Source organism: Suricata suricatta, chromosome 3, assembly GCF_006229205.1.
Source record: "Suricata suricatta isolate VVHF042 chromosome 3, meerkat_22Aug2017_6uvM2_HiC, whole genome shotgun sequence".
Taxonomy (NCBI): Eukaryota; Metazoa; Chordata; class Mammalia; order Carnivora; family Herpestidae; genus Suricata; species Suricata suricatta.
Genome location: NC_043702.1, coordinates 32,248,522 through 32,268,598, shown reverse-complemented (window position 1 = coordinate 32,268,598; position 20,077 = coordinate 32,248,522). Strand labels below are relative to the sequence as shown.

General features: G+C 44.5%; 1 protein-coding gene across 2 annotated transcripts in view; it reads right to left on the bottom strand.

The window, feature by feature from the left end:
- The window catches only part of LOC115286411, a 49,369-nt gene extending 40,872 nt beyond the window's left edge, over nucleotides 1-8,497 (bottom strand). For both annotated transcript variants that reach the window (XM_029932948.1, XM_029932949.1), the window contains exon 1: nucleotides 8,195-8,497. In XM_029932948.1, coding sequence (XP_029788808.1) covers nucleotides 8,195-8,409 — 215 coding nt within the window. In that variant the 5' untranslated portion in view covers nucleotides 8,410-8,497. The remainder of the gene's footprint in view (nucleotides 1-8,194) is intronic.
- Nucleotides 8,498-20,077: the final 11,580 nt, after the last annotated feature.

Below are 20,077 nucleotides of genomic sequence, written 5' to 3'. Positions count from 1 at the left end.
TAGTTACAACACAGGACATATCATTCACAAAGCCTAAAATATTACCGTCTAGTCCATTAGAGAAAACATTTGCCTATACCTGCTATACACAATATATAAATGAATGAGTGTGGATATGTTCCAAAAATTTTTATAGACACTGTTTATTTTTGAGAGAGAACATACACAAGCAAGGGAGAGGCAGAGAGAGGGGGACAGAGAATCTGAAGCACAGAGAATCTGTGCTGTAAGCACAGAGCCCAATGTGGGGTTTGAACTCATGAACCATGAGACCCATTCCCCTATCACTCTGCAGGACTCACCATACCCTACAGAGCTTTCCCTGCAATGCTGCTCAGCTTTCTTTCCCAGTCTTTGGACCATCCCAACCACCAACTCTTAGTACCATTATTCCTGAACACCACACCACCTAATGTCTACACTTCTCATTTTAAGGTTATGGAGGATTTAAAAACTTTTTTAAATGTTTGACCCAAGTCAAAGTCAGGTGCTTAACCAACTGAGCCACCTCGGTGGCCCCCACTGTCCATAAGGACATAATACAGAAAAATTTCTCTAAACTCAAGGAACACTTGAATCTACAGACTTAAAAAGCCCACTTATAAGGGAGCCCAAATAAACTCAGTTGGTTAAGCATCTGACTCTTGGTTTCAGCTCAGGTAATGATTTCACAGTTTCTGAGTTTGAGCCTGGCATTGGGCTCTGTGCTGACAGTGCAGAGCCTGCTTGAGATTCTCTGTCTTCCTCTCTCTCTGCCCCTCCGCACCTCTCTCTTTCTCTCAAAATAAATAAACTTAAAAAAAAAAAGTGGGGCACTTATGTGGCTCAGTTGGTTAAGCATCTAACTTTGGTTCAGGTCATGATCTCATGGTTCATGATTTTGGGCCTGCTTTAGATCCCCTGTTCTCCCTCTCTGTGTCCCTCTCTGGCTCATGCTCTCTCTCTCTCTCAAAAATAAATAAAAACAGCTCACTATAAACTAAGAAAATTTGATATAGAACCATCAAAAGACATCAAGACGAGAGGCACTTGTCTGGCTTAGTAGGTAAAGCATGTGACTCTTGACTTGGATGCTGTAAGTTCAAGCCCCACATTGGGTATAGAAATAACAATAAAATCTTTCGAATAAACACACACACACATCAAGAATAAGGAAAGAGTTCTTCAAGTATCCATGCAGAAAATCTAGGGCCTTACAAGGGGAAAATGATAAGCAACATTCAATGGAGAAGGTAATGGAAGACTGCCTACAAGGTTCTAAGGAAAAGAAAAGGTGACCCAGGAATATCACACTCTGCAGTCATTTCCAAACAGAAGGATGACAATCAGACATTCCCAAAAATCAAAGAATTCAGGGAATATCAATGAGTCCCTTCTGCACGGGGAAGTGAGGAGAAAAAAAACTACTTGACAATGAAATATAGTCATTCAAGAAACTGATCAAATTAGAGAATCAGTAATGGAAAGTTTGATTAACACTTGAATCCAGAGAACTAAACCTCTGGAGGAAGAAATGGATGCAAATCAGAATATAGGTGCTATAAACCCAAACAAATTAAAAAATAATAGAAGCATCAGAATTTGGGAGACAGGAAGAAGCATGAGAGCAATAATACATCTAATCACCTGGTAAGAAGTCAGCCAAAACTACCTACCCAACTTTTCCATTGATTTTCATCATCTTTTTTTTTCTTATTCTCGGAATCATCTTTTAAGAACTAATGTTTCTTATTATTCAGGAACTAATATTACAAGTTTACCAATTTCACCTGAGTTCCTTTTACCTATTAGGCTCAGGCAAAACCAAACCTTATGTTTTAATTTTTTTTTAATTTTTAATATTTATTTTTGAGAGTGTGAGCAGGGGAGGGGCAGAGAGACAGAGATAGAATCCGAAACAGGCTCCAGGCTCTGGGCTGTCAGCACAGAGCCCAACACCAAGCTTGAAACCATGAGCAGTAAGATCATGAACTGAGCCGAAGTCAGATGCTCAACTGACTGAGCCACACTGGCATCCCTATATTGTTTTTAATAGTATGCATAACAGGATCTTGTTACTATAAAATTATTTCTGTCCTCTATATATGCATAAAATGAAGTCTGGAATATATCTACTAAGTGTTATTTATTGGTTATTTTTGTATGGTAATAATAACAATAGCAATTCTTACTATGGACTATACTATGTGTGAAGCACTATCTTAAGTGCTTTATATGCATCTACATATTTAGTCCCCATGAGATTCCTAAAGGATAGATACTATCATCACCCCTATTTCTCAGGTAAGGCTTGGGGTTGCTTTCTGTGGTGACACACAGCTAAGTCAAGTCCAGACCTTCAGGCTCCAGTCAGGGCTCTTCACCATCAGCCTACGTTGTTTCCCAACAAGTGGGTAGTAAGTCATTTGTTGCTTTTCTGTACTTTGAATCTTTAATTGACAATTATGGATCATTAAAAAAAAAGTCATTATCAAGCTTTAAAAAGAGCTTCTACTTGAAAAACAGGATGAATATGCCCAGGTATAATGCAGGCGAGCTGAGCAGAGCCTCAAACACTTCTCCCGCCTCCCTACCCCCAACTCCCACCCCCACACACACATTCCTCTCACCTGACCACTGATTTAGATGTACCTTGGAGGGAGAAAGAAGCGTCCAGAGGATAAACTCCTTAACAAACTAGCACAGACTTTGGAACAATAGGGGTCTGAAACTTTAATGATAATCACTGCAAAGTGGTGAATCAAAATTCAAAACAATATACCTGTATTTTACTGGCTTTGGGCAGATTAGCTGGAGGAAAATAAGCATCCTTAAGGGATCACCTCTGAGAGAGAAGAAAATGTGTAATAAACAAAAGGTCTAAAAAGTCCCAGGTGTATGTAGTCACACGTCCAGGTTACTGTATCTCTGAACAATTTGCTGGACTGACATGGCTTCATTTTAAATGACATAACTTAACCAGTATGATGCATTCTGCTGTCCAAGAGCTATATAATAAGGGTGGTAATGGGGAGCAGCTCCCAGGAGGGCGGAGAAACAGCTGTTTGTGTCACCTGGGAATGGCGCCCACATACAAATCTCATCTCTTTGACAACGATTCTAAAGTCCCCTGTCACTGTCACTCGCCCGCAAAATTAATGACTAAAGGGGAGAAGGAGAGGAAATGCCTAGCCCCTGAAACAGAGAGAAAGACTGAGAGAGGGACAGAGCAAGTTAATAAATAAAACAAGAGCCTGAAGGGAAGAGCTGCTTTGTCAGAATATAAATATTTCCCTTCTCCTTTTATCTTTAATGTAGTGTGAGAAGCTTATTAAAGGGAAATGCATCTCTGTCCCTGGAGCCCTCGCACAAGCCTTGCGGGGAGCTGCCTGCAGAACGGGCTCGCCTACCCCACGCTTATAAACTCTTCCCTGCTGGAAGTGAGTGTAACGTGCAAAGCAATAAAGAAGGGCTGAGGGAAGAAAGGGAAGCCATTGTGGCCATTAGGATCCTTATCTTGATGGGCCTGGTGTCGTGTTATGTTAATCACTGGGAGATGTTGAGAGACTGAGGATGAGGAATGCCTGTCTGCTCAAAGGCTTGACTTGAGATTCCAAGGAAAGCTGGCATTGCCAGACTTATACTCCACTCCCTTAGAGAGAACAATATCCAAATTTAGACAAAGGGGAATTTGTTTCCATAGGAGCTGATTGGGGCAGGGTGGGGAGCTCTGCGAGTATTCCTCCTTCCAGCTGCCTCTCTGAAAGATCTCAGTTCTGATCAGGGTTTGGGTTCTGCTGAACCCTGGGGTTCTCCCATCCTTTTCAACCATTTAGACATATTCAGCCATGCAGTTACACAGGAAAGACCATCCATTCAGGAGATGCCATGGTCTAGCCAGAGGTGGGGGTGAGAGTGGGGGCAGAGATAGCTAAAAATGGCTATCAAAAGGTGCCTCTCCTTCATTCTTCTTGACTGAGCTTTCCAGGGAAGCTGGACCCTGTTGCGTTACCACTATATCCACCCCACAACACACCCAAGTATTTTTATTTCTACAATGTCATTGATGGAGAGAACACAGTTGTTTTTTTTAATCAGCATTTCTGACTCTCTTGCCAGGATATACATTTTATCTCCTTGCATTTAGCAAGTGTTTGCTGCTATTTGAAACCCATCAGGCATCACACTCCTGCTCCAGAACCTACCTTATACCCCCATGTAGGCTCCTCCCCATATGATGTCTTTTTCCATCTCCTCCTCACTAATTTCGTGCATCAGATTCCCTTTGCCACTGAACCTCACTTCGGTTGGAATAAAGACCCAGCTATTGCTACCACTAGCTCAGTCATTGCTATTCCACTGCGACTGCCACTTTCAGGACCAATTATATCTTATGGCAATGTCTGTGTTACAGGGAAGTGTATAATTCAGGCATGTTGAGCCATCCTTAGCTGGTTCCTAGGGGATTCCTTGCTCACCATTCTAAACATTGCCTAGGAGCTATTTACAGTATGTACCTGATTTAACATTCCGCCTCCTGCCTAAGCCCTGGCTAGCCTCCCTGAAGCCTCAGTTGGCCACTTTGGGGGCCTGGAATCTTGAGAGGGTCCATTTCCAGTGTTCCCACAAATAGTCTGGAGGAGCAGAAGGTGTGGGGGAAGGGTGGTCCACACTTACCTAAGGGGCGGTTGTGTAGAAGAGGGATTAAATTTGTACTATGAAGATCAATGGAAGCCTTGGAGAGGCAGATTTCAGTTCAATATAATGAAGGACTTTCTAACAATTAAAACTATCCAAAAAATGGGAACCCTTTAAAGAGACCCTTCTCTCCCTGGAGTTCAGGGAGAGGTGAGATTTCTCCAGCCAGAACTGTGAAACAGCCAGCACTTGCACCTGATATTTGCCAGTATGACCAAGCAGTCCCTCTTGTTCTTGAATCAGACTACCTGGATTCAAATCTCAGCCTAAAACTTACTAGCTCTGTGATCTTGGGCAAGTTATTTAGCCTCTTTAAAAAACACAGATAGGGGCACCTGGGTGGCTCAGTCGGTTGGGCAGCTGACTTCAGCTCAGGTCATGATCTCACAGTTTGTGAGTTCAAGTTCTGCGTCGGGTTTTGTGCTGACAGCTCAGAGCCTGGAGCCTGCTTCAGATTCTGTGTCTCCCTCTCTCTCTGACCCTCCCCTGCTCACACTGTCTCTCTCTGTCTCTCAAAAATAAATAAACGTTAAAAAAATTAAAAAAAAAAACAGATAAAAACACATTAGTCTTTCTGGGCAACTGAGAGGGTTTGTTTTGTTTTGTTTAGTGTTTATCAAAAGAATTTGTGATTTTTGAACAATAAAATAGTGTTCTAAGCCTTCTTATGCTCAGAGCTCTTACTGATTTATAGAAGTCATAAAGAGAGGCCACCATTTTTCACCAACTGCAATGTAAAAGAGAATTTGGTAATTGCTATTTTACATATGTACACAAACACAAATGTTAGAGTTTAAGTTTTCAGAAATTGTCATGGGGAAAATCCTCTTAAACCAATAAATTGACCTGCATAGGGTAAATAAAGGTAGGAAACAGGGCGCCTAGGTGGTTCAGTCCACTAAGCAGTTGATTTTGGCTCAGATCATGATCTTGCAGTTCATGAGTTCTAGCCCCAAAATGGGCTCTCTGCTGTCAGTGCAGAGACTGCTTCTGATCCTCTTTCTCTCTCTCTCTGCCTCTCCCCCAACTTGTGCACACACTCTCAAAAATATATAAACATTAAAAAAAATTTTAGGGGCCCCTGGATGACTCGGTCAGTTAAGCATCCAACTTTGGCTTAGGTCATGATCTCATGATTCATGAGTTCAACCCCCACAGCGGGCTCCACACTAACAGTGCAACCAGCTTGGGATTCTCCCTCTCTCCTCTCTCTCTCTCTGTACCTCCCCTCCTCGTGCTTTCTCTCTCTCTCAAAATAAATAAATAAAAACTTAAAAAGATTTTTAAACAAATCTGTTTTTAAAAAACAAAGAAAGGTAGGAAAAATAACTCATTTATTCAGCAGGTGTTTATTAAGTACCCACCTAGTGCAAAGCCTCTTGGGAAATATCAGTATGGCTCAAAGGCAGGTGCTGCCCGCTGGGGGCTGGCCCAGTAGCAAATAATTGCTTCTGACCCTTCCACTTACAAAAATGGGCAGTGTTCCACAGGCTCTAAAAATTTTAAATGCTCTGTAGGGCCACACTATATGTTAACTGGAATTTAAATAAAAATGTGAAACAAAATAACAAATCAAATACTAAAAAATAAAATGCTCTGTAGGGCATTTTTAATTGGTTTGTATTTCAAATGAAATGTCAGGGCAATAATATAAAATAATGCTATAAAGCATGGTGGGAAATGTACCACTTAAATTTTCTTCCTGCTTTCCATTAGAACTTTAGTTTTTCTAAAGATTGTGATCATATTGATAAACTCTATGTGCATATTGTCTAGGAATGAAAAATAACTTTTTCTTTTATTTGTACTTAGCACAATTCCTGGTTCTGAAAGCCTAATACCTAAAAAGGACATGGACAGGAATAAACATGGGATGCCCAAAATATCTCTTTCCTATGAGTTGTAGGCATCCAGATTTGGGAAAGAAAGTTTTCCCTTTAGTAGCTCATGTAGTCTGCAGCAACTTTCAAATATCCATCTCTCTAGCTTATTAAGTCATTGGAAATATTCAGACAGAAATACGACTTTCCCTGGCTCTGCCATTTCTACAGTATTTTCATTCTCAACTGAACACAGAGCACCTTCTGAGAAACCGGAAGTTTCAGCACCCATCTGCCTAAACCAGATTGTCCTTTTAAGCCACTGAAGAACAGTATTAATTACCCTTTATTTAGCATTTACACCATTCTAGGTACTAAGTTAGTTGCATTACCTTATTTGTACTTCACAATCCTATGAGGCAGGTGCTGGTATTATCACCATTTTACAGAAGAGGAAATTGAGACACGAGAAAAAAAAAACTTGTCTAAAGCCATATAAAAGCAACTGAACAAAGATTCAAATCCACAAAACCTCTGCTTTCAACCACTTCTATCAAACTGCATCTCCAAAGAAAGGGAAGAGGAATCCCCACTATAAAAATAAGAGCTTTCAAATAGTTAATGAAAAAATGACTTTATCACTCCTAGCATACCAAGAAATGTGAGGTAACCATGCTGGAGGCCCACCATCCCATGAATGTCTGTCCTGACCTCTTGGACAGCTGACTACAGAATAGGTAGATAGAAACTTATCCTCACAGAGGGTTCCGTAGAGAACACAAGCTCACAATCCTCTGTTTGCTCTGTGTGTAGGGAGGGGGGTCTTTCTCCGGGCCAGACACACTTAGCTGGCTCACTTGGTAGCAAACTCAACTTGCCTTTTCTTCTTTCCGTCCCACAAGTTTTTTTCTTCAGAGAGAGAACTGGGATCAAAGTTCTGTTCTTTAGGCACTATCTGTATAATTTTGGACCTACCTATACCTTGGTTTCTCCATCTACGAAACAGGTCCAATAAATAGTAGCCACTGAAAGGGCTGTTGTGAGGATGAAGATTCAAGGAGATAGTGCCAGTCAAGATCTTAGCACAATGCCTGGCCTCGAAAAACCCTCAATAATTGTTCATTGTTAATCAAAATACCAATGAGACGATTAATACCAGATGTTGGAGACAGTCAGCTGGCTTTCTCTTCACTATTCAGCTGGAATTTTAGTCAGGATATCATCAGCCCTGGGTGCTAAGACACAGCAAGACCAATATATGGCTCTCAGAACTAAGGTCTAAAATGACGGGTAATCTCTGGGAGCCAAGGACTAGCTTTATAAAGTTTTGACTAGCGGAAGAGGAGGAGTGAAGTTTCACAGGCAAACCAAAGCCCCTTTTGCTGGAGTGAGAAGTCTGTCACCTATTTTGTTTATCTCTTCTCTAAATATTTCCTCTCCCGCCTCCTGGGCTGTCTTCAAAACTCCTCCGTTTTGGTAGCAGCTTGTTACAAGTCCGCTGGAGGCCACAGGAACCGCCAACAGCCCCTTCCCCAGCTCAAACAGCCTGCAGGAACAACCCCAAGTCCCTCCTCTGGCCTGGGTCCCCACTGAGGTTTCGTACCCCCCCTCCCCTTTTAGTTGTTTCCTGACAAAGCACAGCTGGAGGGAGGGAGTCAGCTCAGGCTGTGGTCCAGGAGCTGAGCAGCCACACTCACCTGCTTCCCATGGATCTTGCTGGCACAAGCCAACCGCCTGCCCCCTCGCTTAGCCAGTGACTCTCATCTTTCAGTTCACTCCAGCGTTCACACAAGGCATTTCCAGAGGGAGGTGAACAGTAAGCAGAGGAAAATAAATAAATAGATAGATAGATAGATAGATAGATAGATAGATAAAGTTGGGCCATTATGTACAAAGCTCTTAGATAAAGCATAGATCCAGAAATCAAAAATGTGGATCCTAGTTCCAGTTCTTTCTATGAATCCTTGGATAATTCAATCCACCATCTTTGGACTTTGATGTTCTCATCTGAAAAATGAAGGAAAAGAATTACTGGACTCTGGTGTCCATTCTGAAAAATCCCCAAACGATTCTCTAACTCAGCCCCTCCTTTTATTTAATGTGTATTTATTTTTGAGGGAGAGAGAGAGAGCAAGCACAAGCAGGGGAGGGGCAGAGAGAGGGAGACACAGAATCCGAAGCAGGCTCCAGGCTCTGCACTGTCAGCACAGAGCCTGACACAGGGCTCAAACTCATAAACCATGAGATCATGACCTGAGCCAAAGTTGGACGCTTAACAGACTAAGCCACCCAGGTGTCCCTCAGACCCTCTGGTTTAATCATTGGATGGGCTGGCTGCTAGCTCAGTGCCCAACTCCCATTATAATTTTGAGACAAATTCAAGGTCATCACAGAAAACCAGATTCATTTGTTCACCCAGACTATTAGTTCTATAATGGCAGGGACACTTTATATTCTCAGCACCCTGCCCAGTGCCTGACACACGGTAATCTCTAAAAAATAATTCTGTGTCTCCCTCTCTCTCTGCCCCTCCCCCATTCACACTCTGTCTCTCTCAAAAAAAATTTTTAAATAAATGTAGACCATGTGGTTTTAGTTCCACCTTTTCAACTTAAAATGTACCTTATTAATTCATGAATTCATTCATTTACTGAGCACCCACGATGTGCCTAGCACTGTATCCTACTGCAGTGTAACTACCTGTGATTTGAATGAACTTCTGTGACTACTTATAAACAAAATAACTGGTGACTAAGGAGGGGAATTAAAAGCAAGGAGAAATTCCTCAACATATTAATGAGTTAGCTAAGAAAGAAAGGACTCCACTGTTCCCATCCCAGAGACCTCTGATAGCCAACATTCTAATAAAAGTTGCTTTAAACAGCTTCACACTTTCAAAGCCAAAATTAACACCACACAACGAAAGGCCCCAGATAAATTCAGAAGGTAAGACCTGAGCCAGGGAGGGTCTCCTATTTACCTAAGAGCAAACCTCAAAGCCCTCTCTAGTCTCAACGCAGCTCCCCCACCCTCCCTTAACCACCTCACCCAGCAGCCACCTCCCTCCGGGCCCCCGCCAGGTGGCTCGGGCCCAGCCGAGCCGAGCCCCTCCCTCAGGTGAAGCCATCTCAAATTAAATCACAAAGAGGAGCAGCCAGTCTGCAATGATCTGTGTTTATTTAGTAAATGGGTTGATTGCCCTCATTTGTGGAGATTAAGAGTTAATTTCCCAGCTCAAAGAGAACAGATTTCTCAAAGGGCAGCCCCACATAATTAAGAGGAAAAAACAAAAATTCAAATACCCCCCCCAACCCCGCCTCTTCCCTCCAGTTGGCCTTTCCTTGGTCTCTCCTCCCAGGTAGCCACAGCCACCCCCACCCCCACCCAGCTTCTCTGGGGTTCTGACCGAGGGGAGGAGGATTTGGTAAGCAAAGGCTTAGGAATTCTTTAGGCCCCTTTTAAACTGACAACTGGCAAATTTGAGATCACATAACAGTTTCTCTCTCCCCCCATCTCCTGGCTTTGAAAGGCAAATGTTTTGAGGTTTGTGTTCTCTCCCATTCACAAAGTTTTTAATCAAGTGGAGTCAAACCACTTTGTCTACACCTTAATTGAAGAGCCTGGCTCTAGAGTTTAAAGTACTATTTTACAATAATAAGGAGAAGGCTGGAGAGGAAGAGGGACTAAGTGGAAATGTGAAAGCAAAGCAATGGGCAAGTGGCTCTTGAGGGGCACACCCACCGTACTGCAGGCCGGGCCTTCTTGCACCCACCGGGCACAGACAGTGCACACATAGCGAGCCCTGAGCTTCATCTGTGCCAGTCATCAGGAGCTGCGGTAAGACTGGCTCAGCTTTGTTGGGTAACGTCAAACATGAAAAAGCCTCCAGTGTGGGAAATCCTGATCCAGATGAGGAACCCCCAAAGAGAGTCATAGGTTCTCAGAGCTTGGCCAGATCACAAAGCCCAGCTTCTTTGCTTTACAGATGAAGAAACTGGCCCAGAGAGGTTAACCAACTTGCCTGAGGCCACGAGGTTAGCGGCGGGACCAACACACTCAGAAAGAATTCTTCTAATTTCCCTGGCTGTAACTGAGCTCTTTCCTCTGATCCTTGAAGAGAGAAATACACCACATACATCTCAAAACAAACTTTCACATACTTGGGAAAGAGAATTAAATGACTTCATAGATAATTCTTACACTGCAACACTTTACAATCACTCAATCACTCAATTACAGCAATTCTGTCAACTGTAGTCCTAGGAGGTGTCTTCTCAAATTCTTTATCCAGGCCATTGAACAAGATGAAGGTGGCTGCAAGACTGAGTGCTGTTAGCCAATCCCTCTCCTGGGCTGGCAATGGTCTTTGGGGGTCAGCCTTCTGCTGTTGTGGGACTGTTGTACCCAGATTTTAATATCGCCCCCAAAAACCAGAGACCGCCAGGGAGACCGAATCACGCATGCAAAAGCAAAGGGCTTTATTACGCATTTAGGCCTGGCCAGCCTAAACTCGGGCTCACAGACTTCAACAACGTGGATCCACGTGGAGCGAGCCCTGAGCATGGGGGGGTGGGGGGCTTTTATGAGTTTGGGAAGGGGGAGTTACAGGAAATTGTGACACAGGTACAGGGGTCCAATCATTATAGCATCACATCATTGACAGTAACTTTAACCAATTACAGAGTAGACCCAGGACCCTCACACATAGGGTGTGACTAGGACCCTCATGTAGGGCGTGACTAGTCTTAACCTCCATCTTTAGGCCCGCCCTTAGAAATGTTAAAAGTGTTAGCTGGTCTTTCCTGATTGGGTGTTACAAGGGTTGTCTGAGAAGCTGACACTTAGACCTCCAAGGTCAGAGTCAGTTTGATTCAGACCTGTCCTTACAGGACCATTCCCCCAGGAGAAAGTCAGAAGGTACCTGTGTTTTCATGCTTTGCCATGCTCTGGCACTATGGTTAGTGAGATTCTCTCTGGTTTTAGTAATAGACAAGCAGTCAGGTGGCTTCATTAAAAGGGATGGTAGGATACCAAGGGAAGGAGCTAAGAAATTGTTCTTGTAACCTGGTCTAAGGAGAACTGGTCTTCTGTTTTTGAAAGAGGTATTCTCTCTCTCCTTCCTTCCTTTCTCCCCTAGTGTACCACTAGGAGGTCATGGCTATCCTGCTTTCCATCTACTGCTCCTGTTGTTACCATCTAATTGCTCTCTCTACACACCTCATTGCCTCATGGTTCTTGTTTCCTCCAAGTTTCTACTGCTTCCTGTCTTCTGCTTGTTCCTTTTTCATTGAGTGTTTCTCAGCTTCTGCCACTATATTTTACACTTAGTCTTCCCAAATGAAAGGATTTGATTGGGCAACCACTCTATATCCAGTGGGCACACTGGTTGGAAAGAGGTCCGATGCCAGGCAACCTCATGGCTGGGTCAGATGCTTGCCTATTTCAAGCTCAATCTTCTGAGGTGAGGGTTTACAGGGTATAAGGGTACAAGGGTGGTAATGCCAGTCAGAGAAAATGCTGCAAATGAACTGTGGGAGTAGAGTTGTTACATTTTAGAACAGCCACCATGAACTTCTTGAGACTTAGAAATAAGGTCAGAGACCCAACATCAGATCTTCCAACTAGACGTTTATCCAACCACCTCTCTCTTTCTCTCTCTTATTCTTTCACACACACACACCTCACACACCCCACCGTCCCCTCTGCTTCTCATTATTCCATCTTTCAGTTCAAAACATAATCATGGAAAGTGAGGACTTTACACAAGACTAAAGATAGACAGCATGAAGGGCACAATACACTGCTTTACAATACAAGTCGAGGTCAGTACTTCTCAAACCTGTCTAATTCAAAAGAATCACCTAGTGAGCTTTTTAAACTCCCAAGGTGCCTGGGTGGCTCAGTGAGTTGAACCTCCAACTCTTTTTTTTTTAATTTTTTTTAATGTTTTATTTATTTTTTGAGACAGAGAGAGACAAAGCATGAGCCTGGAGGGTCAGAGAGAGGGAGACACAGAATCTGAAGCAGGCTCCAGGCTCTGAGCTGTCAGCACAGAGCCCGACGCAGAGCTCGAACCTACAAACATGAGATCATGACCTGAGCCTAAGTCAGAAGCTTAACCGACTGAGCCACCCAGGCACCCCGAGCCTCCAACTCTTGATTTCAGTTCAGATCCTGATCCCAGGGTCATGAGATTGACCCCTGCATCAGGCTCTATACTGGGCACAGAGCTTGAGATTTTCTCTCTCTCCCTCTGCCCTCTCCCCCACTCTCTCTCTGTCTCTGAAAAAAAAAAAAGTTAAAAAAATTTTAACTCCCAAGTCCAATGCCACAGATTCTGGTTCAACGTGTATGAGGTGGGTCCTAGGCTTCTGAATTTCTTTAAAAAACTCCTTAGGTGATTCTGATGACCAGCCAGGATTGGGACCCACTGCTCCAGCTCCGACCTCACACTTGCTGAAGGTTCCCAAGGGTCTGTCGTGACTGTTGTGAGTCTTGTTCCTGCAGCTTCTCCTCCTAGTGCTCTGCTGGATTTCATGTCCTGCCAAGAAGCTCTAATGGGAAGAGCCTGACACACTGCCAAGTTACCCACCCATCCTAGTGGAACAGGAGCAATGCCCCACATCTCCTAATCTAGATCTACACTGGCTCAGTTTCAGCAATGAAATTGGCCTAAATTTCCTTGAAAATTTAGGGAAAAAAATAGTACACATTACCAAGCGGGTTTGAAACCTGTCCAGATATGATACTCAGGTGGGGTCATAACCAATCTGGGCTTGATATCCCAAGCCTAGAAATTCTGGCGCTTCTCTAAATTTTAGAATGGCTTTTGATAAGACATATAAAAGGACAAAAATGAGTGATGTACCATGAAGACATCAACTAGTAGTTCTGTGCAAAGTGAAAAATGTTATATAAATCTAGGTTTTAAGTCCAGATTCTGCTACTATAAAAAGGAGCTTTACCTAGAAATTTGAGAATTGTTGTAAAATTAGAAATAGTGTACCTAATACACCCGGTACTTTACAAATGAGATCAGTCTCTTAAAAATGTAACTGTTTTATTTTAAAGTTTATTTATTTATTTTTGGGAGAGATGAAGGAGACAGCATGAGTGGAGAAGAGGCAGAGGCGAGAGGAGAGAGAGAGAATCCCAAGTAGGCTCCCTTCTGCCAGCGCAGAGCCCTAGGCGGGCTCCAACCCACAAAGCTGCATGAGATCATGACCTGAGATGACACCAAGAGTCAACCAACGGAGCCACCCAGGTGCCCCTAAAATGTAACTATTTCAATGCTCAAAATAATCCGAAGGGAATGAGTTCTATAAATCCAGTGGTGTGCTAAAGTTAGGCTTATGAGAGCTTATTACCTGCCTCTTTTCCAAACTCCAAGTTCAGGAATAGTATTGGCTTGAAATAAGCCATGGTAGCAGTATTTACACCATGGAAATTGGCAAATGTACAGATCAGGGCTATTTCTTTTGAGAGCTTGTCATTAAACATTTATCAACATACTACTAATAAAAAGTCACAACTTCAGCAAAAAGCCAGAGTTCCAAAATATGCCCCTAACTTGGTTTTTTCTTATATTTCTATGATTTGCCTCTCTATAACCAAACTAGAACTCTGCCATCATGATTTTTTGCACATAGACCGCAAAGCATTGTATAAATACTCTCATTAATTCTCACAGCACACTGGGAGAGCAAGAAAGGTTAAGTGACTTGCCTGAGGCATGGCAGGAAATCAATGGGGAAAAGCAGAACTTAACCAGTCTGTACCGACCACCTTTGCCACCCTTCTTACAGATCAGTATTGTGCAGACTAGCATTAAACACATAGGTAGCAATTACCAACAGTACTTTTACCTCATAACCCGAATAGCCAAAGTTTCTTTCTAGAGACTACGGTGCAAATGGTCTATCCTTGAGTAAGATTTGGCTTCTTAAAATGGCCCACCCTCTCCACTTGGAGTGTTTTCCCCAGTATTGTTGATGGTCTTCTATTAATCAAATTCCTCTACATTCTTTCTCCCTCAAGTCCAATGGCATATATTTGAAAAAATGGTTGGTTAGAATTAGGTTTCTGTTCTAACAAATGCAAGTGGCATCAAAACCAATCAGCAGGCTTTTTTTATTTGTGAACCTTTCTCTGGACTCCCCAAGGGCAGAGACCCAAGAGTTGCTTCTCTCCACAGTCCCATCTCCATAATACTTTATGAATGAATGAATAATTCTTACGGCAAACTGTCTCTAATGGCTCCTAATGGCTCCTAAGGATCCTTACCCTCCAAGTGGGTTTTCATGCCCCAGAGAAATCCCTGCTACCCCTTGAGTGTAGGTAGTCTTACTGACTTGCTTCTAATGAATAGAATATGGCAAAAGTGACAAGATGTCACTCCTTTTCTTTTTTTTTTAATGTTTATTTATTTTTGAGAGAGAGAGAGAGACAGAGAGTAAGCAGGGGAAGGGAGCAAGCAAGGGAGGGGCAGAGAGAGAGGGGGAAACACACAATCTGAAGCAGGCTCCAGGCTTTGAGCTGTTAGCACAGAGTCCAGTGTGGGGCCCAAACTGATGAGCCATAAGATCATGACCGAGTCGAAGTCAGATGCTCAACCAACTGAGCCACCCAGGTTCCCCAAGATGTCACTCCTAAGATTACAGAAAGACTGTGACTTCCATCTTGATTGCCATCTTCTGCATTCATTCTCTCTCTCTCTCTCGCTCTCCCCCGCCCCTTTATCTCAGCACTTGCTCTGGGGGAGCAAGGTGCCTATGAGAGGCCCACAGGAAAGGAACTGATGTCTTTGGCCAACAGCTAGTGAGAACCTGAGGCCTGCCAATAGCCATGTTATGACCTTGGAAATGATACTCTGAGGCCGGCCAATAGCCACATGAGTGGGTTTGGAAGTGGATCCTTGAGGTAACTGTGGTCCCACCAACACCCTGATTGCAGTTTCATGAGCCCTCCCAAGCCAAGGGGCCAGGGGACCTAGCCAACTAAGCACATTCAGATTCCCAATATACAGAAACTGTGAAATACTAAGTGTCTGTGGTTTTAAGATGCTAAGTTTTGGGGTAATTTGTTATACAACAATAGATAACTAATGCAACCCTCAAGCAACAAGAGAAATGGTCAAACAGATTGAACAATATGAATCATCTCTACTAAGTGGTGACTAGCACACGTATCAGGACTTCAGCATGGACTTCCTCTTATTCAATCTAGACATCTCTAACTTTCATTACACTTCAAAATCTGCTTAGGGATAAGAAGGTTCCCATTCTGGGAACAATCCAATACCCCAAACCACAATGAAAGTAATTCAGTGGCAACCTGGCAACTTGAAATTCCAAGTCCTTAATGTTATCAAGTCAAATATTGGTAAAAGGGAGGTCAAAAAGGGTAGTATTGCTAAGAGCTGCCCTTTCTCGTCTTGCATGAGTAATTCTTGCAGCTGGAGTTTCACTACAACCATAGACAGGATAGTGGCACCACTTGAAGGTAGCCATTTTCAAATCTGGCCTAACATAAGAATGTAATTCAACTAGATAAACCTGGGACTTGGCCAAAATAAGTAGCATTTAAATAACTGGAGCCAATGAATACCATCACTTTTCTGTGAGACCATATGACTATGATGTGAAGAAATAAAAACCTTTGTTATTTTAAAGGGCAGGGACAATTGGAAGTTTTGCAGCAGACAGTTACAAAATTTTCCACCCTTAGCTCTCCAAAGATGATACCAGTTAGTGGCTTTGGGAGTTGGGTGTGGAAAGAATTGCTTGGAAAAGAAAATTAAATTGATCCTGGACAGAATATGAACCAATGTTACTACATTTACCATAGAGCCTAAAACAGACTATTTATTTAGCCCCCTACATTGTGAACTTAATTTTCTGATTTACTCTCTTTTATTACTTAGCTCTTTAAAATACAGCATTCTCGGCACCCCTAGGTGGCTCAGTCCATTAAGCATCCGACTTCGGCTTAGGTCATAGAAGGCTTAGGTCATAATCTCACGGGTCTGTGGGTTGAGTCCTGTGTCAGGCTCTGTGCTGACAGCTCAGAGCCTGGAGCCTGCTGCAGATTCTGTGAATCCCTCTCTCTCTGCCCCTCCCCTGCTCAGTCTCTGTCTCTCTCTCTCTCTCTCTGAAAATAAAATAAAGACATTAAAAAAACTCACAAATGGAGATGTCCAAATAAATAAATAAATAAATAAATAAAATTATAGCATTCTGTATAAGGCAAGGCATGGACAGCTGCCACTCCCCTCTCACATACAGCAAATCCTTATTTTTCGGAATAATTGTGGAGTAGGTTTTTAAAAATCATTTTAAAAAACAAAATACTCTCCAAAAAAATTAGTCTTTGCTTTTATGCTTTTTGCACTTGTCTTCCTGGGACAGAGAAACAAGACATCTGTGATACTTTCCATTGGCATTGGTTTTCTGCATCTTATGCAGAGACTGTTTTTCAAATATTCCATTCACCCCTTGTAATTTCTTAAAGGGTTCTCCTTTTTTCTTTCTAAATAATTATCCCTATTATCTATCATCAGCAAGCTGTCTGAGGCTATGATATGGGGAGTAAAAACTCATCAACTAAACTGGTTTTAGCTGTATTTGAGACACAGTATTTTATCCTGTCGGTTTTCATTTTATTTGATGACAGTGCTTGCAATTTCTCCCACAATAAGCAAAGATGACTTAGATCAGTGGCCTGATGAATAAGCATGAAAATTTGATTTAGAAAAGGAGGATATCCAGAAGCTCACAGAAAGAAAAAAGGATTTCCAACCCCCTACCACACACACTTTAAATGACAAAGCAAAGCAGCAGCATTGTCTTTAAACAACATTTTTCAAGGCAGTATCAATGCTTCCCAATGTTAGGTAGTAAGAATAATAATTTAGAAAGAAAAAGGGAGCTTTTTAAAAAAAATACAAGGAAGGAATAAACTGTTTTTAAAGCAAATGTCATTTATCCTTTGTATTACTTTGAGGCATACCCAAAAGAAAACAAATAAGGTCCTGGGTGTGAGGGGGAAACTGATGCTTTGGAAGAAAAAGAATATAAGGACTCCTGTGGAGGGGCGGATGGAGAATGTGAGCAGTCTGACACCCTATCTTGGCCCAAATGATTCAGCTCCCCAGATCCACTAACAAGAGTGGGAAACGACAAAGAACTGTGAAGTGGAAAGTAAGATGCTCAGTAAACTTTAGTAATAAAAAATAAATAAAAGAAAAACAAAGGAAACTAAAGTCCCCCATGGAAGGGAACCCAATTGTCTTAGATTCCAGAACCAGTTTTTTGTTTTTGTTTTTTTTTTTTTGGCTGGGAAGCAGTAGGGGCAGCAACTTCAGCAAATACTTAACCTGATCAAAATCCTCCCTACCTTGGGGTTCCAGCGCTTGGGACCTGAGACCGGCAGAAGGACAGGCTCAGCCAGGAGTAACGTTTTCTTGAGTACAGTATTGATGTGTGTGTGTGTGTGTGTGTGTGTGTGTGTGTGTGTGTGTGTGTGTGACGGTGAGCGAGAGACAGATTTTTCCTTTCTCAACATGCCACTTGCCAGCATGACAATTCATGATATTCTGTGCTGCCCAGAGAGATGGGAGAGCCACCGCCCCCCTCCCTCCGCCGCAGTAAATTCTGACCTCGCCGGGAGTAACCGGAGAGCGCACGGCAGCGCCAGTGCCATGAGTAGGGCGAAGCTTTGACCCGGGAACAAAAGATCGCTTGCCAATCAGAAAACGCCACTCGAGAACACGTATAACCTCTTTTTGTGGTTTGAAAACTCCTTAATTAGCAAATGCCCTGGTTTCTAATACGCATTAAAACTTTTCTACGCACGTTTCAACTAGAGGATCAAGCCGTTGCTTCTGAATCGTGGAGGAGATCCCGAATGGCCATGCCGAAGAACTAAGGAAAGCGCCGCAATCGACGGCGCACTTTAAACCGTACGGTGTGCTCCTGGGCATTCGGGCTCAGGTACTTTTATAACCATTTCCCCCACAACACTGTCTTAGTTTTTTTATAACTGCACTAAAACCACACCAGACTTCTAGACTTTGGGCCGCACGCGCGGGAGGGGTGGCCGGGGGGCCTGGGTACCCCGCGTCCGCCGCTCCCGGGCCCTCACTCCTCGAAGGGGTCTGCACTTCTTCCCGCCGTTAAGTCGGCCCCCTCCTCCCGAATCCGATTTCTCCACCGGCGCGGCCCCTCCTCCTTTTTACAACCGGGGAGAGGGCGTGAGAGGGATTGTGGCCTCACGTGGTCGGTTTGGGTCTGGGGAGAAAAAAGCGATCTGCGAGGCGCACCCCCTTCTCGCTCGGCACCGAACCTCACATTTAGGATCCAGGTACCCAAATGCCCTCTGCCAAACCCAGCATTTTCAGCCCCGGGAGGTCTAACGTGACTCCGGGTCAAGTCTCTCCGCTGAGGCGCTGCGCTATTCTCAGCTTCTCCCAGCAAAAGCCTCTCTCCATGCGCCTTCCTGTTCGAGAATGTGTATTTTAGTGTACCCTGAAGAGGAACAAATCTTTAAAGCAAATTCCCTTTCTGGTGCGTTTACCCCCCCACCCTGGAGCGAATTCACCGTAGAAGTTTTTCTTAACTTTTCCGTACCAGCCCCCTGCCCCTCCCCTCAGGAATCCGCCCAGAGCGCTGCAGACTCCACCTCTCCAGTTCCCTCGCCCGGCCCTTCCGACTTCCACCCAATCCGGAGGCCGCCACACAGAAAACAAAGGCTACCATTGGGCCGCCCGGGAGCTCGAGGGCTCTCCACCCCCGGAGTGGTTTGTGAATGGGGGGAGGGGAGGGAGCGGGGCGGCCCGGAACCCAGCGAGCCCGACGCTTCTTCTGGCGAGTTGCGCGACTCCGAGGCGTTACTCTGCGCTCTCTCCCGGCGGGCGGCGGTGGCGGGCGCCGGGACTCACGGGCCAGGGCTTCGCTAAACTGGAGAGGCCAGGCCCAGGCCGCAGGCACTGGGGCCTCGCAGCTTCGGGACGCAGTGTAACTGGATTTCCAAAAAGAACTCACTGAGCTCTTGGCTCTAAGGCGCCTATCCGACTCAGAACGAAAATCACCCGTTTGGCAGAAACTTGGGGGCCGAGCTTTTGGGGCTGAAGAAGGAGCGGAGGAGTAGAAAAGGAGACGAAGGAGGAGGCGGCGGCGGCGAGCAGAGCCTGGAGGCGAGGAGGCGGAGCAGCACCGCCGAGGCGGCGGCCTCGGCTAGCAGGCGGCGGCGCCCAGCTCTCGCCTGCCCGGGGCCGGACTTGGTGTAGGGGCGCGTGCCTTACTGTGCGCTGTGGGTCGAGAGACTTGGGCAAAGTTTGAAGGTAACCGGAGACGCTTGTTGCTCCTCGCCGCAGAAAAAGCCGCACCGTTACGTCGCGGCGGGAGAAGAAGGCCGCCCCCCTCGGCGCCCCCCGGCCCAGGCAAACGAGTTTGGGCTCCCGGCTACTGATCGAGTGCTGGGCGGAGACGGCGGCGGCGCCCCCGCGGCGCGGGCACCCCAGCTGCAGCGCCGTCAGCTCCTCGCCGCCCACGGCCCGGCCCCGGCGCCTGGAGGACTCTCAT